This window comes from Amphiprion ocellaris, chromosome 11 (assembly GCF_022539595.1).
Source record: "Amphiprion ocellaris isolate individual 3 ecotype Okinawa chromosome 11, ASM2253959v1, whole genome shotgun sequence".
Classification (NCBI taxonomy): domain Eukaryota; kingdom Metazoa; phylum Chordata; class Actinopteri; family Pomacentridae; genus Amphiprion; species Amphiprion ocellaris.
Window position 1 is genome coordinate 33,925,566 of NC_072776.1, and position 22,174 is coordinate 33,947,739.

At 36.3% G+C, this 22,174-nt stretch overlaps 1 protein-coding gene across 2 annotated transcripts in view; it reads right to left on the reverse strand.

Moving 5' to 3' along the window:
- kalrna (kalirin RhoGEF kinase a) overlaps positions 1 to 22,174 on the reverse strand; it is a 167,934-nt gene that overhangs the window by 79,328 nt on the left and 66,432 nt on the right. For both annotated transcript variants that reach the window (XM_055014947.1, XM_055014946.1), the window contains exons 18-38: positions 21,701 to 21,941; positions 20,056 to 20,222; positions 18,434 to 18,553; positions 17,652 to 17,720; positions 17,418 to 17,567; positions 15,732 to 15,881; positions 15,463 to 15,577; positions 14,009 to 14,124; positions 13,048 to 13,170; positions 11,623 to 11,805; positions 11,427 to 11,548; positions 9,858 to 9,924; positions 9,678 to 9,787; positions 8,685 to 8,754; positions 8,490 to 8,579; positions 7,570 to 7,662; positions 7,380 to 7,491; positions 5,340 to 5,530; positions 5,017 to 5,118; positions 3,189 to 3,337; positions 1,983 to 2,085 (exon numbers count right to left, since the gene is read on the reverse strand). In XM_055014947.1, coding sequence (XP_054870922.1) covers positions 1,983 to 2,085; positions 3,189 to 3,337; positions 5,017 to 5,118; positions 5,340 to 5,530; positions 7,380 to 7,491; positions 7,570 to 7,662; positions 8,490 to 8,579; positions 8,685 to 8,754; positions 9,678 to 9,787; positions 9,858 to 9,924; positions 11,427 to 11,548; positions 11,623 to 11,805; positions 13,048 to 13,170; positions 14,009 to 14,124; positions 15,463 to 15,577; positions 15,732 to 15,881; positions 17,418 to 17,567; positions 17,652 to 17,720; positions 18,434 to 18,553; positions 20,056 to 20,222; positions 21,701 to 21,941 — 2,643 coding nt within the window. The remainder of the gene's footprint in view (positions 1 to 1,982; positions 2,086 to 3,188; positions 3,338 to 5,016; positions 5,119 to 5,339; positions 5,531 to 7,379; positions 7,492 to 7,569; positions 7,663 to 8,489; positions 8,580 to 8,684; positions 8,755 to 9,677; positions 9,788 to 9,857; positions 9,925 to 11,426; positions 11,549 to 11,622; positions 11,806 to 13,047; positions 13,171 to 14,008; positions 14,125 to 15,462; positions 15,578 to 15,731; positions 15,882 to 17,417; positions 17,568 to 17,651; positions 17,721 to 18,433; positions 18,554 to 20,055; positions 20,223 to 21,700; positions 21,942 to 22,174) is intronic.

Below are 22,174 nucleotides of genomic sequence, written 5' to 3' on the forward strand. Positions count from 1 at the left end.
CGCTGCAATTCGGCATTCATTAACTCAGTTAAGTCAAAGAAACGCTGCTGTACTTTGAAAAACTTTCACCACCACTGAACAACACTTTGAAAACCCAAATGGACATGAAAGGTCAGGAAATATGTTGTAGCTTAGACAATAAAGCACATTTCATAACTGATTTTAAACAAGTATAAAAACTAAGTTAGACACAAGGTTAAAAGAAGTTCTAAACTAGTTGAAAATCACAATTCAAACCAGTTTAAAACAAGCCAAAAGCAAGTGCTGAAATTATTGAAAGCAAACCTGCAACCAAGTCAGAAACCCCTAATAAAAGTAGTGGATGGAAACAAAGTTCAAACCAGTCCAAAACCAAGTTCAGGACTAGTTTCTAAAAAGTCAAAACTGAGTTAGAGAGCACACTACAAGTAGTCCAAAAACAGACCTTAAACCAGTTGTCTACCAGTACAGAAACCAAATTCTAAACCAGTCCAACACAAACACAGGAAATAGTTTAAAACTAGCACCGAATCTAGCTTAAAACCAGGCTAAAACTGGTCCACAATCAAGTCTGACACCAGTTTAAAATCAGTCCGAAAACAGGCCTGAAACAAGTCCAAAACAAAGTTAAAAACCAGTTTAAAACAAGCCAAAAGAAAGTTCTGAACTGATAGAGAGCAGTCTAAAAGTAGTTCAAAAACAGGCCTGAAATCAGTTAAAAAAAACAACAACATGGAAACATAGTTCAAAACCAGCTTCTAAACCAGATTAAACCAGTACAAAAACTAAGTTAGAAACCACCAAAAAACTAGTCCAAAATAGGCCTAAAACCAGTTCGAAACAAAGTAAAAAAAAAAAAAAAAAAAAAAAAAAAAAAAAAAAACAGTCCAAAACCAAGATCCAAGCCAGTTTAAAACAAGCCAAAACTAAGATAGATGCCAGGTTAAAAGTGGTTCAAAAACAGGCTCAAGACCAGCTGAAAACAAACATGGAATCTCAGCCCAAATCCAGTCCAAAATCAAGATCCAAACCAGTTTTAAAACAGTCAAAACCAAGTTAGAGAGCAGGCTCACAGTAGTCCAAAACCAAGTCTGAAACCAGTTTAAAATCCATCCAAAAAAGTACTGAAACTAGTTTAAAAACAAGTCTCAGAGCTGTTTAATATCAGCCAAATATCAAGATCCAAACCAGCCGAAAACAGGACAAAACTACGTTCTGAACAAGTTTAAAACAAATATAAGTTAGAAACCAGGCAAAAGCTTATCCAAAAACAAATCCAAAACTAGTTTAAACCAGTCCAAAATCAAAACCCAAACCAGATGAAAACAGGACAAAACCAAGGTAAATAGCGTTAGAAGTAGTCCAAAAACAGGCCTGAAACCAGCTGAGAACAAACATGGAAACAAAGTTAAAAACAGTCCAAAACCAAGAGCCAAACCAGTTTAAAACAAGCCAAAACCAACATAGCGAGGTTAAAAGTGGTCCAGAAACAATACAGGCCTGAAACCAGCTGAGAACAAACATAGAAATAAGGTTTAAAACCAGCCAAAATCAAGATCCAATCTCGTTAAAAACGAGCCAAAACCAAGCTGAGAACAAGTTTCAAACAAATACAAAAACCAGATGAGAGAGCAACCTGGAACCAGTTAAAAAACAGTTCAAAATCAAAATCCAAACCAGTTTAAAATCGGTCTAAAATTGGCCTGAAACCAGCCAAGAAGAAATGCCACAGTTTAGGGATTTTAACTAATTTACAGCTTAACAAACGTAGTAAACGTGTGACTCGGTGCTTACGGTGACGTGAGAAGCTGCTTGGTACGAAGCTTCAGCACAGACTCCTGCACACAGCCTGAACAAGGTTTTCATTCCCCTTACGTTCCTCTTGTACCTGACAGAACCACGTCTGTGATTCTGCATGATTCTGATGGAAACCCTTCAGCTCTGAGCAGCTGAACTTCATCAGCTCCTCAGCCTCCTTCACCTGCTCAGACAGAGCTTCCTACCTTATCGCTGTCCACCGTGTTCTGAGACGTCCTGGAGGCGATGGAGATGGTGTCTGGTTGGCTGCTGCCGTCTCCCTGACTGTCTCCATCCTCACCTCCCTCCCTGAAAACACAAAAAAACCACACATAAAACCATGTAAAGACAATCAGAGAGAAGGTTTCTGCTGCCAAGAGTCCTTAAAGGTTGTTCCCTGACTCCAGATAATGATGTTTTACAGAACGATTTGTTCAGGTGGAGCTGCTGCTTCGGGAAATCAGGAGATAAAATCAGGGAAAAGCAGTTTTTACGCCCTCAGAGATAAACTGATTTGTCCTCAGAAGACTTTTCATGGCTCATATGGAGCAAATCCAAACCAACTGATGTCAAAGAAGTCGCAAAATTGTGGCAAAATCACCGATATGAGACACAGAATGACCAAAAACCAAAATAATAGTTACAAATACACGTAAAACAGTCAAGATGTGGCACAAAATGACCAAAATGAACCAAAAATAACCATAAAAAGATGAAAAATGACCACTGAAGTCATTAAATTAATAATATGAGACACAAAAGGACCAAATTGAACCAAAAATAACCATAAAAAGATGGAAAATGACAACAAAGAGTCACAAAATTGACCATTTGAGACACAAAATGACCAAAAACAAACAAAAAATAGTTACAAAGAGACGGTCAACAGTCAAGATGTGGCACAAAATGACCAAAATGAACCAAAAATAACCGTCAAAAGAAGCAAAATGACCACTAAATTCACTAAATCAACAACATGAGACCATGACCAAAAACAAACAAAAACTACTTACAAAAAGACACAAAACAGTCGAGACGTGGCACAAAATGACCAAACTGAACCAAAAACAACCGTAAAGAGATGCAAAACGACCACAAAGAGTCAAAAAACTGATCATATGAGACACAAAATGACCAAATTGAACCAAAAACAACTGTTAAAACAAAAAATGACCACTAAAGTCACTAAATTAACATGAGACACAAAATGACCAAAAAGCAAACAAAAAGTAGTTATAAATAGATGTAAAGCAGTCAAGATATGGCACAAAATTACCAAACTCAACCAAAAATAACCATCAAAAGATGCAAAATGACCACAAAGAGTCACAAAACCCAGTTAAAAACCAGTCTAAAAGCAGGACCAGAACCAGGTCCAGATGTTCCTAACAGCCCAGTCTCGGGGTTCTTACCTCTTCAGGTTGTTCTTGGGTTTGGTCAGTGCAGGGGTTTTGGGCAGGTGTACAGGCTCCTTCAGCGCCCCCTTCAGGTGGGTCATCCTCTCCTGGATCACCTCCCTGATGTTCTTGATCCACTCCTGCTTGGCCTCCATGCTGGACGCCTGCAGGACCAACAGTCTTCATGTTAGACCTCATAACAAACAGCTGATTAAACCGTCAGCATGGCTCAGAAAGAGTGAACAGAGGAGCTAGTTGTTGGAGATTCATCCAGCATGGTGAAACATCTTTCTACAGATGATGAACAGAATAGAAAGGAAATGTCTGGAAACATGGAGATAGAAAACCATCTACAGTATGAAGAGACAAAACGACCACAAGGAGTTATGAAGGGCATAAACAAGACAGAAAATGACAACAATGAGACACAAAATGAGCATATTGTGACAAAACACAGTCTGTGCCTCCCTGGAAAGTTTACTCCAGGGTGCTGGAAGGGAGACTCTGACTGACTGTCAAACCTCAGATTCAGGAGGGACAATGTGGATTCCGCCCTGGTTGTGTAACAGTGGATCAGATCTTTACTCTAGTGGAGGTGCTGAGGGGGTCATGGGAGTTCTACCTGCCAGTCCACATGTGTTTTGTAGATCTGAAGAAGGCCTACGACCGTGTCCCCCAAGCGGTCTGTGGGGGGTACTGCAGGAGTATGGGGTACCAGGCTCAGTGATACGAACCATTGGGTCCCTGTAGAACCAAAGAGAGCTGTGTCTGCATACTCAGCACAAAGTCAGACTCATTTCCAGTGGGTGGTGGACTCCTCCAGGGCTGCCCCTTGTCTCCGATCCTGTTTGTGGTGTTCATGGAGAGGATCTCAAGGTGCAGTCGAGGTGAGGAGGGTGTCTGGTTTGGGGACCTCAGGATCGCGTCTCTGCTTTTTGCAGATGATGTGGTTCTGTTGGCTTCCTCAGACCATGACTTGAACTCTGATACCGATACTCCAATACTTGAACTCCTTCCCTTGGTAACTCTTTGACTTGGGAACTGCTTCGCTTGGGGAAGCAGTTTCCAAGCTTCCCCAAGTGAAGGAGTTCAAGTATCTCAGGAATCTTGTTCACGAGTGATGGGAAAATGGAGCGTGAGATGGACAGGAGGATTGGTGCAGCGTCAGCAGTAATGAAGGTGTTGTACCAAACCAAACTTCCTCTGGAGGTTTTCTGAACACATCTGCCTGGGAGGAGACCCCGGGGCAGACCCAGAACTCTCTGGAGGGATTATATATCTCATCTGCCCTGGGAACGCCTTGGGATCCACCAGGAAGAGCTGGAAAGTGTTGCTGGGAGGAGGAACGTCTGGAAAGACCTGCTTCATCTGCTGCCTCCAAGACAGGACCCCAGATAAGATGGATGGATGAATGGATGGATGGATGGATGGAGGATGGATGGATGGATGGATGGATGATGGATGATAGATGAATGGACGGACGGATGGATGGATGGATGGACGGATGGATGGAGGAATGGAGGATGGACGGATGGGCAGATGGATGGATGGATGATGGACGGATGGATGGATGGACAGACGGATTGATGGACAGAGCGATGGAGGATGGATCGATGGATGATGGACGGCTGGACAGAGGACGGACGGATGGATGGATGGATGGAGGACGGAAGGAGGATGGATGGATGGATGGATGGAGGATGGATGGAGGACGGATGGATGGATGATGGATGGATGGAGGATGGATGGATGTCCCAAAGACACAAAACAACCAAAACAAGACACAAAATGACACAATTCCAGGTTCGTTATGAGGAACTTCTTCATTTAGACTTGAACTTACTTTGAGCACCGTCTTGTTGTCGGATGATGGAGTCCTTCCAGCCCACAGAGCAAACTTACAGGGATCACCTTCGATGTGTTCAGTTACCCCCAACTCTGACGTCTGCAGGAGGAACACAAGAACATTGTCACAAAAATACAGTCTTTGGTCGACATTTACCAACTTTTTGGGCCTCTAACATCCGTAGTATTGGTGTGTGGAAAGTTGTTTTGGATCATTTTTGTGTCATTTTGAACCCTTTTTATAATTTTCTACAGTTTTATGTTACTTTGGACAGTTTTTGAGCGGTTTGAGCTGTCCATGGCTCCAGTTGGTGGACTCACCAGTAGTCTGTTCTTGTACTGGTACTTGGTTCTTCCGGCCGAGTCCTTGATCTCTTTGCTGAAGACCAGAGAGAACTCGAACAGAAAGAGGTGTCGGTCACGTCCCTTCCTGATCAGAGATCGAGGATCCCACACCTGGAAACTGTCCTGGAGGATGAGTTCACCCTGAACCTCCAGGTTCTCCTCGAAACCTGGGAGGAACCCAAAACAAACACCAGGAATTAGACACGACCGGGATCCGTGTAAGATCCAGAAAGCACAGCAGCAGACAGCACACTGTAAAAAAAAGTCTTTTAAAAATATTTTACTGTTATTTAACAGATTATCTCTGTTTTATTAAATTATATATAGTAGCTTGTAAAATACTGTAAAATTACAAAAAATGCAATGTATTTAAATCAACACAAAATATCATTTTATTATTAGTTTTATTTAGTGATTTTATTATTACTAATTATTTTATTATATTTATATTTAACATTCATTGTTGTTTTAAAGAAAAATTCTGTTTATGAGGGACTAAATCATTTTTAAAGTTTTTTAAAAGATTTTCCCTGTTTTCATTAAATAAAAAATAAAATTAAGTAAAATCACATTAATTTATGTGCAAAAAAAAACAAAGAAAGGCCAAAACTGTAAATAATGCAAATAAAATATAAAACCTATATTTTCACAAACAGTAATTTGTTATTTTTTAAATGTTTGACCATACAATTGCATTTTTTTAAAAACTGTATTTAAATGAACAAAAAATAGCACAAAATAAAAACATTCAGAATAAAAAACTGTCTATTTCGGATTGAAAAATTGTAAATCTTTTTAAACTGTTATTTGACATATTTTCCTTGTGCTGTTAAAGTACAGACAGTGTACAGTATAAAATACAGAGATACTGACTATAAAAATAAAGAGAAAAAATATTTTTTGAAAGTATTCATTTACAAAAAGAAGCCAAAAAATATAAAAAAAAATTTTTTAATCAATTTCTTTTTGTGACTGTAAAATTACAGATTTACTGTACTTAGATCAACTAAAAACATCAATATTCTACAGATATTTGCAGATCTTGTCTCAGTTTTTGATTGTTCCAGATGTGTTTACAGTGTTTCTACTTCCTGTTGTGTGTCTGTTGTGTGTCTGTTGCTGCAGTGTTTCTACTTCCTGTTGTGTGTCTGTTGCTGCAGTGTTTCTACTTCCTGTTGTGTGTCTGTTGCTGCAGTGTTTCTACTTCATGTTGTGTGTCTGTTGCTGCAGTGTCTCTACTTCCTGTTGTGTGTCTGTTGCTGCAGTGTCTCTACTTCCTGTTGTGTGTCTGTTGCTGCAGTGTTTCTACTTCCTGTTGTGTGTCTGTTGTGTGTCTGTTGTTGCAGTGTTTCTACTTCCTGTTGTGTGTCTGTTGCTGCAGTGTTTCTACTTCCTGTTGTGTCTGTTGCTGCAGTGTTTCTACTTCCTGCTGTGTGTCTGTTGCTGCAGTGTTTCTACTTCATGTTGTGTGTCTGTTGTTGCAGTGTTTCTACTTCCTGTTGTGTGTCTGTTGCTGCAGTGTCTCTACTTCCTGTTGTGTGTCTGTTGCTGCAGTGTCTCTACTTCCTGTTGTGTGTCTGTTGCTGCAGTGTTTCTACTTCCTGTTGTGTGTCTGTTGCTGTAGTGTCTCTGCTTCCTGTTGTGTGTCTGTTGCTGCAGTGTCTCTACTTCCTGTTGTGTGTCTGTTGCTGCAGTGTTTCTACTTCCTGTTGTGTGTCTGTTGTGTGTCTGTTGTTGCAGTGTTTCTACTTCCTGTTGTGTGTCTGTTGCTGCAGTGTTTCTACTTCCTGCTGTGTGTCTGCGGTGTGTCTGTTGCTGCAGTGTCTCTGCTTCCTGTTGTGTGTCTGTTGCGGCAGTGTCTCTGCTTCCTGTTGTGTGTCTGTTGCTGCAGTGTCTCTACTTCCTGTTGTGTGTCTGTTGCTGCAGTGTCTCTACTTCCTGTTGTGTGTCTGTTGCGGCAGTGTTTCTACTTCCTGTTGTGTGTCTGTTGTGTGTGTCTGTTGTGTGTGTTGTTACCCTCCAGCATGGCGAGGTGCATGGCATCGTTGGCTCTCTTGGGGACTCCCAGCATCACCTCCAGACCGTCTTTAATCTCTCCTTTACCCTCCTCACAGCAGGACAGCAGCTCCTGCAGCACAAGAACAACCAGGATTAACATTCACACTGTTGTTGTTGTCGTTGCTGTTGTTGCTGTTGTCATGGTAACCTTGAGCAGCAGCTGGTACTTGGTGATCCTCTGCACCGGTTTGATGAGGTAGGAGGAGATGGAGTTGGCCAGACCTCGTCTCTGCTGGATGTCCTGAACACAAAAACACACAAAGAAGAGTTAAACATCTAAAGCTGGTCCAACAGCTCCACCTGCTGGCAGGACGCAGGAACTACACCACCTTTAAAACCACAAACCTGCATCTTCTGATCCAAGAAGACGATTTAATTTAAATATTAGACAGTTTTAAACTCCATAATCACTGCTATCCTGCTAAATATTACACTGTTTATAAATATTAGACTGTTTTTAACTCCATAATTACTGTTACCCTGCTTTATTCAGTCTCTGTGACTGGATCAGACTGGATTTTACTGAAACCTGAGCACAAAACAGGATTAAAAAACACTTGTAAAATCACCTTTATCTGCCTTGTTATCTTTTATTAAAATCAGAAAACATAATATAAAACTTGTAAAATCAACTTTATGTTTTATTTTTTTGGGTTTTTTGTTTTTTTTAGCAGAAAAAAGGATGAAAAAAGCTTGTAAAATCAACTTAGTGTTTTTTTGATTGTATTTATTTGCAGAAAACTGGGGAAAAACCTTTCATAATCAAGTTTATGTGTCTTTTTTTCAAATTACTGGACTAAAAACCTAAATACAGATTTAGGTTGTTCTTTGTTTTCTCAGGTTTCTTCATATTTCATCCTCAGTCTGATTTGAACAATGTTTAATTCATAAAACATGAAGTAAATTAGATTTTTGTCTGCCTGTTGACTAGATAATTTGCTTTATATTTTTAGGATTTTTGAAAACACATTTTATCATCGATTTTCAAGAATTTTCTATAATTTACTTGATATTTGTGGCTATTTCTCTGACATTTCATCATATTTGTGTATTTTGGGTTTAACTCACGTCAAAGAAGGTTCCGGCGTGTTCCAGGATCAGCTGACTGGAGTCGGGTTTGTTTTTGCAGTAATCGACGTAAATGTGGAATTTATCGGCCTGAAAACAGAAAAAACAGAGAAAGATGTTTCAGATTTTACAGTTTTTAATTGTAGGTTAATAAAATAAACAGAAATCAGACGTTTGCTGGTTCTGAATCCTCACCCAGGTGACAAAACAATGACCGACGTCTTCCGGAAGCTGCTCGTAGTTCACCAGCTCCTTCAGGAAAATACTGGAAAGTACAGACACAGAAACGTGACATGAATGCCTCACAGAAGTAGCTGTAGATGTTCCCTAAACGGCTCACAGTCCTCTCCAGATGCTAAAGTATGAAGATGTTCCCTGAACAGCTCACAATTATCCTGAATAGACTCTCCAGTTCCCAGAAGTTCCCTAAACGCCTCACAGTCTTAACGAGACACCGCAGCTTTCTGGATGTTCCCTAAATGTCTCACAATCATCAGTAAAAGTAGCAAATTTCAAATGTTCCTTAAACACCTCATCATTTTTAGTCGATGCTTCACTTTACGGATGGTCACTAAACGTCTCACGATCCTCTATATATGCTGCAAGTTTCCAAACGTTCCCTGAACACCTCACAATTATTAACAGACACTGCACTTTACAGATGTTCCTACAACGCCTCATAGTCATGCTAGATTAGTTATTTTTTAATCTAAATATTCTATTTATTTTATTTTAAGTTTTATTGATATTTTTGGTGCTGTTCTAGTTTAAAAGCTGTTTTTTAGGTAAAATTAATGTCATTTTTTACTTTCCATGCAGTCAAAAGTTGAAAAAGTTTCGCTTTTTACGGATTTTCAGCTTTTGACTGTCATTTCAACAGTTTTGCACAAAAGTGCCACTTATTACAGTGTTAAAATCAGCAACACTGAATGGCAGTTTAAGAAAACTCACACAACAAACGATGCACAATAAATATAAAAAAAACAGAAACAAATTATGTTTCAGAGGCTCAGAATCAAAGGTTTCATGTATAAAAACTAACTGTAAAATTCTGCCGTTTTTAATATTTCCTTCTCAGCTGTCAGCGTCTAGAATCCATGAATGTGAGGCAGCTGGTGAACATCTGGACCAAACATCTGGACAGAAACATGGATTTAAAAGCCGTCAAACATTAAATCTGCTGCTCACTTGTTGTGGAAGTCGCAAATCTCCTGCATGTTGCCGAAGACGACGTGTTCCTTGTTGGCGATGCCGGCTGGAACCTCCTCCACGCCACTCGTCATCTCAAACAGGTACGTCTGCACAGGAAGCAGGAGTCAGAGGATGGGAAGTTTCAAAATAAAAGCAGAGAGCAGAAGGTTTTCTCACCTCCAGACACTCGTGCAGATCTCTGACGTAGGTTTTCTCCGTCTGCAGCAGCTCGGCCATGATGAACCTGAAACAGGCCAGAAGGAACTCAGTCTGACTGATGTGGAAGTTTAGAAAATAAAACAAACCTTGAACTACGCCATTTATTTATGTCGTCAAAAGTCGAAAAAGCAGCACTTTTTACAGCACAACAGGTAAAAACAAGCAGATGTTTTTAGTGCCACTTGAATTGTAGTATCACTTTTTATGGCATTTTAATTAAAAACGTTTTTTACGACGCTTTCAAGCGTTGTGAAAGCATCACGTTTTATGGTTTTAATGCATTTTTAATAATTAAAGGAAATTATTATAATGCTGCTTTTCAAGCCATCAAAACCAAAAAAAAGGTGTAATTTTATTATACTGCTCCAGTTTATGTGATGTCATCTGTTTCTATTTTTATATATTTTAATTTTACTTATTTACTATTACTTTTATTTCTATTATTATTTTTTTTGGTCAAATTTTATAATTTGATTAGTTTCATTGTTTATTTTATTCTCTTTTTATCCTTTATTTACATATTTTAATTTTACTTATTTACTACTATTTCTATTTTATTATTTTTTTGTCTGTTATTTTAAGTATTTATTTAACTGTTAATTTTATTCTGTTTTACCCCTTTATTTACTTTTCATTTAATTTTCTACTATTACTTTATATTTATTATTATTATTATTATTACTATGGTTTTCTATAATTGTTTTTTAATTTTATTTATTTATTTACTTGTTCATTTTATTCTTTTTCATCCTTTATTTACACATTTTTTATTTATTTATCTATTACTAGTAGTATTTCTACTATTATCATTATTATTGGTAATATTTTACTGTCTAATTGTGTTTTAATGTAATTGAAATTGTCCATTTTATTCTGTTCGCGACCCATTTTTTAACTTATTTTATTTATTTACTATTACTTCTATTTTTTATTATTATTATTTTATCGTCTACTTGTTTTCTGCTTCATTTATTCAGTTGTTAATTTTATTCTCTTTTTTCTCTTGTTACTACTGATTTAATATTACTATTATTTTTAGTTTCTATTATTATTTTTTATTTTATTTTATTTATTGTCTAATTGTTTTTAAACTATTTAATTGTTCATTTTATTCTCTTTTTTACCCTTTATTTACTTATTTTCATTTTACTGATTTATTATTATTATTATTATTATTATTATTTCTATTTTTATTTATTATTTTATAGAGCCTATTTTCTTTAACTCTTTATTTACATATTTTCATTTTACTTATTTGCTATTATTTCTATTTTTATTATTATTATTTTTATGTTTTATCATCTAATTGTTTTTTAACTTAACTTTAATTATTTAATTGTTTGTTTTATTCTCTTTTACCTTCTATTTTACATATTTTTATTTTACTAATTTACTTCTCTTTATAAAAGAAGTCAGAAAAGCGTCTTCTTGCTGTGTCAGAAATTTAAAAAAAGAAAAAAATCTGAATTGTTTTTTGTGCCACTTGAACTGCAATCAGACTTTTTATAGTGTTTTTTTTAAACTCACTCCTTCTTCCTGGCAGACTTCCTCTTCTCTTCGTTGACCTCATGGTTTGGGTCTCGTAGTTTCACCTCGGGGTCGTCGGTCAGACTGGCCGGGATGATGTCCAGCTCCAGGTCCTTGTTGTCCTGCAGAGAGTGGATGGATGGGATGAATAATCGATCAATAATGGTGTTATTCCAGCGTTAAGGTGTGGTCCTACCTCAGAGCTGACCCCCAGACTCCTCTCCAGACTCTCCTGGTACTTGGTCATTCGTACGGAGAAGTCCCGGTACCGTCGGTCCACGGTGCTGACCCAGCGCTTCAGCTCCGATACGTGGGCGTGGCCTTTCTCCACCAGGTTATCGGCCAGTTGGATTAGCAGTTTCACCTTCTCCTTGGTTTGCTGAAGAAGGTTAACACAGAACGTAAACCGACATAATAAAATACCACAAGGCAAAACTTGAAACTATTAGTGACTCAGGAATTGTCCAAACTGCCGTCCATAATGACTTGGAACTTGACAAAAATGACTCAAGAAGTCATCTAAAATCACCAAAAAATGACAAAAAGTCCAAAACAATTAAAAACTGGTACAAAAAAAGCTCAAAACTTGGCAAAAATAACCCAAATGTCTCCAACACAATACAAAAAATGACAAAAATGACTCTAGAAAGTCTGAAAACTTGTCCAGTACAACTCTAAAATTACCCAAAACAACAAAATGTCTCAAAACTCGTCAACAACAACTTGGAGCTTGACAAAAATTACTCAAGAAGTCATTTACAAAGTCAAATTACAAAAAAAATACAAAAATAATAAAAACTTGTGTAAAACAGCTGAAAACTTGGCCAAAAGACTAAAATTTGCCCAAAAAATTGACAAAAATGAATCTAATAAGCCTTAAAACTTGTCAAATATGTCTTGAAAATCCCCCAAGATAATGAAAATGGGTCCAAAATGACTAAAACTTGCCAGAAATTACAAAAATATATCCAAATTGCTTACAATCCTGTCAAAAGTGGCACAAATCTGTCCAAAAAACTCTAAATTTGGCCCCAACAACCAAAACTTGTCCAACATGACAGAAAAATGACAAAAGCATTTCTAAAAAAAACCCTAAAACTTATTGAATATGTCTCAAAAATTTCCCAAAACAACAAAATAACTCAAAACTTGGCCAAATTAACCAAAGTGTGCCCAAAAAAGGCCAAAAATTATTCTTAAAAACTCTTAAAACTTGTCAAATATGTCTAAAAAAATCTGCCAAAATAACAAAGTGACTCAAATCTTGACCAAGATAATGAAAATGTGTACAAAATGACACAACAATTTGCCAAATAATACAAAAACGTGTTCAAACTGCTGACAAACTTGGTAAAAATGGCACAAATATGTCCAAAAAACTCCAAATTTGTCCAATATGACATAAAAAAATGCCAAGAGTCTAAAAAGCCTAAAAACAGCACAGCGCCAGAACTTTCTAAGGCGTTAAAAACACTTTTAGTGACGCTCTAATATCAACTTTTTACAGTGTTTTATGTCATTTTAATTAAAGCACCACTTTTATTTAAAAGCTGTTTTTTGCAGCATCAAAAGCAAAAAAAAAAAGAAGAAATCAGGAAAAAAGAATAGAAGCAGCGTGAACCTTTGCAGTGAGTCTGAAGTGATGACAGTCGTTCAGGAGCTGCTGAGTTTCTTCACTGCTGTCGCCTGGAGACGTGTGAGTCGACAGGTAGACCTCACCTGTATCCTGGATCCAGTCCAGCGCCTGGAAACACACACACACACACACACACACACACACGTTACAATAACTGATAAACTAACCATGCATCTATTTAATGCTGCACATTTTCTCAAAGCTAAAATCAAAAAAACATACAAACACAAAATGACAAAAAAAATGACAGAAACTAGTCTAAAAAGCCTTAAAATGTCTTGAAAATGTCTAGAAACTTTTAACAATAACTTGGAACTTGACAAAAATGAGTCAAGAAGTCATTTAAAATGATCAACAAATGATCAAAAGTCCAAAAATAATAATAAAAACTGCTATAAAACAACTCAAAACGTGGCGACAATTACTTAAATTTGTCCAACACGACACAAAAAAACGACAAAAATGAGTCAAAAAAGTCTTAAAACTTATTGAATGCGCCAAAAATGGCACAAATTTGTTAGAAAAACTCAAAATTTTATCACAATAACCTAAATTTGTCTGACATGACACACAAAAAAAACAAAACAAGTTTAAAAAGTCTTAAATTTTGTCGAATTCGTCTTAAAAATCGGCCAAAATAACAAAGTGACTCAAAACTTGACAACCAAATGACACTAAACTTAACAAAAATTCCAAAAATGTGTCCAAACTGCTTGGAAACTTGATAAAAACGACACAAATCTGTCTAAACAACTCAAAACGTGGCCACAAAAAACTAATTTTTTCCAACATGACATTAAAACATGAAAAAAACGAGTCAAAGTCTTACAACTTGTCAAATACATCTCAAAAAATGGCTCAAAATAAATGAAAATCCAGATGTGTGTTACACTATCACACACACACTATTACACACACACACACACACACACACACACACACACACCTGCTTGGCGCTGCGTTCAAACACCAGGAACTGCTGACATTGATCCAGTCGTCGTTTCTTCAACGTCCAGAAGTGAAGAACTCTGTTTTCTCTCTGCAGCAACTCGTTCAGGATGGCTGCACAAAAACACACAAAAAAACACACACAAAAACACACACAAACGCACACAAACACACAAAAACACAAAAAAACACACAAAAACACGCAAAAAACACAAAAACACACAAAAAACACACAGGTATACAAGCATTAATTATTATTATTATTATTATTATTATTATTATTATTATTATTATTATTATTATTATTATTATTATTATTATTATTATTATTATTATTAAACATTAATACAAATAGAAATTCAATTACTGATCCTTAGTTCATAAGTTTCTTAAAATGTTCCAGCAGCTAAATGAATAATAATAATATAAATCAAAGTTATTAAGGAGATTCAACACAAAAGACTCATTTTAGCTTTACTCTGATAATAATAATAATAATAATAATAATAATAATAATAATAATAATAATAATAATAATAATAATAATAGCTCATCAGCTCCATCACAAACATATTTATTTAGAAACACAGAAATATTAATTTAGTAAAAATAAAAAATCAACATCAGCAAAACTGCATCATTCACTAGAGTCAGAAACTGTAAACACTGAAAAAAACTCTGATTTCCAACTTTCTCACGGTCCTTGAATGCATCGCGTGGTTCAATCAGGAAAATCTAACCCAAAAATCCTGATTTTTTTTGTTGTTTTATTTCAAAAATTGTAGAAAATAACAGTTTGCTTCAACCAGATGCAATAAAAAACTAAAAATTCTGCAGAAAATGTATCCAAAGTGACTCAAAACTTGTCAACAACTTGGAACTTGACAAAAATGATTCCAGAACTCATTGAAAATGACAAAAAAAATTTACAAAGATAATAAAAACTGGTATAAACAAAACATGGACACAAAAACAAAATTTGTCCAAAATAGTGACAAAAACGGACCTAAAAAACCTTAAAACTTGTCAACTAAAGAGAACGAAGTGACTCCAAATTTGACCAAGATAATGAAAACGTGTCCAAAATGACACTAAACTTACTGAAAATTACAAAAGCAGTGGAAGCTGCTTACAAATTGGATAAAAATGGCATAAATCTGTCCAAAAAACTTGAAATTTGGAGTCAATAACCAAAATGCGTCTAACACGACACCAAAACGAGTCTAAAAGTTTCTCGAATGGGCCATTTGTAATAAGTTTGTAAGCACTAACTTGATAAAAATGGCAGAAATTTGTTCAGAAAACTTCAAATTTGTCTCAAAATGACTAAAAATGTACTTTGTTTCCATCATTGTAAGTATGAGAGGACATTTCTGGGTTCCCTCTCCTCTTGTTCATGGTGGTTCTGCTGTGTATATTCCATCATAATGAGGTCCAGAGGTTCTAACGGACCTTTAACCTGCTGCTCTGGTCCTCTGCTGTGGCCTCCAGCTCCCTGCATGCTCACGTTGTTCCTGTGGATGTATTTCAGAAACACCTCAGCGTTCCTCCGAGCCAACGTACACGCCTGGAGAACACACACACACACACACACACACACACACACACACACACATTTAAAAACGTTACCCCCTTCATTTCAGGTCACATTTTCTCCTGTGTTTCAGTGCAGAATCAGACGTCTAGCTGTGTCCTAATCTGCCCGGCGACAGCTGAGTCACCTTGAGGAAGGCCTCCTTCTGCTCCAGATGTTTGCTGATCAGAGGAAGCAGATGTTCGCTGTCGGCTGCAGCTCCCAGTTTGTCCAGACTGCTGCACCAGTCCTCGTCCCTCCGGTACTCCTGCTCCAGACTCTCCAGGACGCTGCACACCTGAAGACACACAACAACAACAACAAACAACAACAGGTTAGAAAGACATGAAGTTAAATGGGTTCAGGGAGTTTTTCATCAGGAGTTTGGATCTTCTGGTGATCTTTTTTGGTCTTTTTTGTGGTGATTACGTGACTTTTTCTGGTGATTTGCCACTTTTGTGCTTATTTTTGTGTCCTTTTGTTGTGAGTTTGCATCTTTTTGTGCTGATTCTTCACACTTTTTGGTGATTAAACATTTTTTTTGTTGATTTCGTGTCTTTTTCTTTAGATTTTGTGTCTTTTTGTCGTGCATTTGTATATTTTTAGTGATTTTGTGCCTTCTTATACAGTTTTTTCATGTTTATTGTGAGAATACGCGTCTATCTTTGCATATTATCTACTGATTCCACGTTTTTTTTGCAGCATATTGTGCTGATTTTGCACCGTTTTTTGGAGGTGATTTCATTTTTTTGGTTCAGTTTCATTCTGTTTGTAGTGATTTTGCATCATGCTATGCTTATTGCGCCCTTTTTTTGTGATTTCACCTTTTATAGTTGATTGTGCATCTTTTTGCGGTGAATTCACATTTTTAACAATAATTCTGTGCTGATTTATGATGTTTTATTTTTTGTATTTTGTATCTTTTCTGGCGATTTCTGTGACTTTTTTGTTGATTTTCCATCTGTTTGTGGTGATTTTTAATCATGTTATGCTTGTTTTGTGGCTTTTTCTGGTGATTTCACATCTTTTTGGGGGGATTTTGGATCTTTTTGTTCTGATTTTTACATCTTTTCTGGTTATTTCACATCTTTTTTGGCAATTTCATTTTGTCTGTGCTGCTTTTGAACATATTTAGGGGGATTTTGTGTAATTTTGTGGTGATTTCATTTTTTTTAAGGTTGACTTTGGATCTTTTTGTTGTGATTTTGCTTTTTTTTTGTTTGTTTTACCTCCTCTGTGCTGATTTCGGACATATTTTGGGAAGATACTGTGTCTTTTTTTGGTGATTTCACTTTTTTTTGCATTATTTTGCATCGTTTTCTGGTTATTTCACATCTTTTTTAGGCAATTTTACCTCCTCTGTGCTGATTTTGGGCATAGTTTGGGGGGATTTTGTGTCTTTTTGTTGTGATTTCACATTTTTCAAAGTTAATTTTGCATCTTTTTGTGGCGATTTTACATCTTTTCAGGTTATTTCACATCTTTTTTTGGCAATTTCATTTTCTCTGTGCTGCTTTTGGACATATTTCTGGGGGATATTGTGTCTTTTTGTGATGATTTTACATTTTTTCTGGTTATTTCACATCTTTTTTAGAGAGTTTTACATCTTCTGAGCTGATTTCGGTCATATTTCTGGGGGATATTGTGTCTTTTTGTGATGATTTTACATCTTTTCTGGTTATTTCACACCTTTTTTAGACAGTTTTACCTCCTCTGTGCTGATTTCGGACATATTTCTGGGGGATATTGTGTCTTTGTATGATGAATTTCCACCTCTTTGTGATGATTTAGAATTTCTCTGCTGATCTTTTTGCGTCTTTTGTATTTTTTGCACCTGCTCGGACGTCTTGTAAAAGGCGACGGAGGCGTTGACCAGCTTGAGCCGATCCTCCATCTTCAGCATGAGCTGCTGCCAGTGGACGGCCACCTTCTCGGCGCAGCTCCGGATGGCCTCGGGGTCGTAGTGGCCGGCCTGCAGCATCATCTGCAGTCAGAGGGAGAGCTTTAAACGCTGCAGACGGAGCAGAAAGGTCAGATCATGGTGGAGATTACAGGAAGCAGGGCTGACCTCGGCCTTCTGCTGGACCTGCAGGGCGCTCTGGTGAGTCTTCTGCAGAGAGTTAGCATGAAACAGCGACTGCAGGAGAGAACGGAGCAGATCTGGTTACTATCAGACAAATTACCTCCAATTATGGCTGAGTCATGAGCTGAGAGGGCCGTTTCTATCAGCGGTGGTCTGAGCTAAATGTCAGCCATCTGAAGCTGCTTAATAAACTCCGAACATGTTTAAATCTCACTGTGAGAAACTGAAGAGATTCTGGGAGGAATTTTAGAATTAAAGCTGCATGAAAATGACACTAAATGTGGAGTTTAGCTTTAAATACAGAAGTGGAGATTCACAGAAAGACCAAATTAACCCTCTGAATGCAGGTTATGTTAACAAAAAATGACTCCATTCATCATAAAATGTTTTACGATCTTTGAATGAATCACGTCCCTTTATTCGGTTTTATTTTAAAAATTCAGTGTCCACAGTGTTGAAAAATTAACCTATAGTGAAGAAAAATGAGCTTAAAGTGAAGAAAAAGCAGCTTACAATGGAGAAAAATAAACCCACAGTGAGTAAAAATGATTAATTAGAAATAAAACAGAACAGAAAGTATATTTCAAAGTATTGTCCTAACTAATAAATGCTCATTTTGCCAGTTTTTTTGGTTTTAAAAGGAGAACGTTGAACTCGTTTCACCGTGTTTTGAGCGTATTTAAGTGATTATGTGATTCTGTGTGACATCAGCGATGATGAAAGTGAAGTGGGTGGAGTCACAAGACCAGAACAGGAAGTGGTGTCACCTCGATGGCCATCTGGAACTGTTCGTGTTCCTTCTGCAGCTGTTCGGCCTCCGACAGAGAGCTGGCGTTCACCAGGCTGGCGTTCAGCATCGACTCTCCGTTACGGATCCAACCCAACACCTGGAACAGAAGAGATTATACCACAGAAATACCACAAAATACACGTTAATATAGAGGCAATTATATCACAGAAATACCACAAAATACACGTTAATATAGAGGCAATTATATCACAGAAATACCACAAAATACACGTTAATATAGAGGCAATTATATCACAGAAATACCACAAAATACACGTTAATATAGAGGTAATTATATCACAGAAATACCACAAAATACACGTTAATATAGAGGCAATTATATCACAGAAATACCACAAAATACACGTTAATATAGAGGCAATTATATCACAGAAATACCACAAAATACACGTTAATATAGAGGCAATTATATCACAGAAATACCACAAAATACACGTTAATATAGAGGCAATTATATCACAGAAATACCACAAAATACACGTTAATATAGAGGCAATTATATCACAGAAATACCACAAAATACACGTTAATATAGAGGTAATTATATCACAGAAATACCACAAAATACAAAGAAAATACATGTTAACGTAGAGAAAATAATATCACAGAAATGCACAGAAAATACCAAAAATACCAAAATTTAGGTGTAGAAATATGTAAAAATACTATAAAACACAGATTAAACATAGAGATATGTAAAAATACTACAAAATACTGCAAAATTTAGATGTAGACATATCTAAAAATACCACTAAATGCTAGTAGGAAAACTAAACCAAATATTTCTCACAAAAACTGTGAAAATATGTTCACAAAACATGCTAATTTTTAACTGTAACATATATATTTTTTAACAATTTAAGGTTATTTCACAGATTGTTGCTGGCAAGTTTTATTTACAGAGAAATTCTGTAAGATTTGACCCCAAAAATCATTTCATTAGTCATTTTTTAATTCTTAATATACATACATTTGATTTCAAATACCAGCACATATCTGTAAAATTGGAATAAAACAACATTTGGTGCTGAATTAAACAGTGGGTTTTAAAATCATTTGTGGAATGTAGTTTATTTAATAATAAATTAAAGTGATTTTAATTGAATTAATTTCTGCATTTCTAGGACTTAAACCACATTTATTACAAATTAAAGTCATTTATTTGAATTAATTTCCATATTTCTAGAATTTAACCCACATTTATTACAAATATAATGAATTACAGTCATTTTTATTGAATTAATTTCTACATTTCTAGAATTTAACCCAGATTTATTCCATCTATACTGATTGTGTTTGCAGCAAGTTGAGGCTTCAGTCGTACATAAATTCAGTGTTTTATTAGCAGGAAGCAATAAAACTGATTAATTATTCATCTTCTTCCATCTGCAGCAGCAGCTTCAGTCTAAACACAACGTTTAAATTCAATTCAATTCTGTTGTTTTTGTTTTTCTCCACGTTTCTTCTGTTTCAGTGAAGCTCCTGACGTTGAACCTGCAGGTGGCCTCACATCCTGCACTATAATAATTATTACTACTACAATCATTCTTCTTCTTCTTATTATTAGTTCCAGGTTACCTGCTTGACTTCGGCCTGCAGGTGGCGTAGTTGCAGACTCTGCTCCAGCCGGCTGTGGGTGTGCTGAGCGCTGAGCTCCACTTCCTGCTGCTTCTCATGAAGAAACTCCAGCAGCTCCTGAACCTGAGAGGCCAAATCCATGTCCTTCTCCCCGGTCAGCTCGATGCCTGAGCAGGAACACAGACAGAAAACATGCTCAGAACCTGCAGCTTTTACTGGTTTTTACTGTTAATTAGTGTCACTCAGCTGTGAGGCTAATTCACAGTCGTTTTACAGTTTTCCCCAGTTTAATTACGGTACAGATAATATCCACAGAAAAAAAGATTTATTTCCACATGAACTGTAAAATAAAACAAAAAAAGGACAAAACTGTAACTAATATCCGCATCAAAAATCAGTATTTTTCATCTGTGATATTACCAGAAAAGCACAGAAAAAACTATTAGTTTACATTTAATAATAAAAATATATTTAACCATAAAAAGACCAAAACTGCAAATAGTGTCAAAATTAAAAGTGTGTAATTGTGAATTCTACAATCTTTATTATTATTATTATTATTATTATTATTAATAATAATAATAATAATAATAATAATAATAATAATAATAATAATAATAATAATAATAATAATAATAATAATAATAATAATTCAACAGAAATAGTTAATATTTGACTGTAAATATTTTTTATATTATTAATATTCTAATATTTTTAATAATTTACAGATTTTCCATGTTCAGTTAAATAACAGATAATACTTGGTAAAATCACATCAATTTGTCATTAATTTAATTATTCATATCAATTATTAATTTGTTTTACAGTTTTACCATAAACTCACTAAACACTAAAAACATTGTTATTTTATCTGTAATATTTTGCTTTACTTGTTTTCCTGTTTAGTTGAATTACAGATATGAAGATTAATTAAAAATGTAAATAGTTAAACATCTACAGTACATGAAGCCACCATTCTTCCCAGTGTTGGTCACATCTGTGGACTTTTGGAAAGATGTAGGATGAGTTCATTGCAAGTTTTATATATTTTTGTAGAATAAATAATGAACATTTCCCTGCATCCTGGACAGAAGCAGACCCCAGAATGTTCTTCTATTAATTAGTGAAGCATCAGAGTGGAGGCCAAACACTGGAGCAGACAGTCGGAGGAACCTGATGATTATTTAACCTTATTCTGTCTCCGTTATTCACGCCCAGCTTCTCTCTGGTGTCACATTTAACCTTTCTGGACAGATGTGGGTCCAGCTGGATTCAGGAAACACTTTAGAATGTTCAGCAGAATTTTTTTTTATCAAAATGTGATGATTTTAACTGTCTAGTGAGGGATGTCAAGACTGCATTATAACTGTCTGACTAGTGGTGGTAATAGTTCCTGAGATGTTGTTCATAACAGCCTCAAATTTGAACCTGTGGGCAATTTTTGGAAAAAATTTTTGACGACGTATTAGATACATTGATCTAAAATTTTGCAAATATCTTTAAAAATATGCAAAGTTTACACTATAAAATGTCAAATGCAAAAACTGTTGATGAGAAATGTGACAATTTCTGATCCACAGAGCCGAGTTTTCCTGCTCAGATTTCATTTAAATCTCTTTCTTCAGCCCATTAATGAGGGTTTTACCTGAAGCCTGGACCTCCATGATGTACTGGTGCAGGTCTTGTCCCTGCTGCATCACTTCGTACGTCATGTTGTTCATGGCCGCCTTCCTCTCAGCGTGACGCTTCAGTCGCTGCTCGGCCAGACCGATGTCCTCCGAGCCGCCAGAGGAGGCGCCGCTGCCTCCGCTGCTGCTGCCCGAACGTCCGGCGTCGCTCAGCTGACGAGATAAATCCTCGTTCCAGGCGTCCAACTCGGCCGTCACCTGGAAACAAGAACTAGAGTCAGGACTGGAGGTAAAACAGAGCACTAAATTCATACTTTTCCTATTTGTTTTAATAAATAAATTTTAAAACTTTCAGCAGGTTTTGAACGACAATATGTCAGCTACCACTTATCAGACACTTATAATGCAGTCTTGATGTCCCTCACTAGACAGGTTCCATCTAAAATCAGCAAATTTTTAAACTTTGCCAGAAAAAACCAGGATTAATGTTG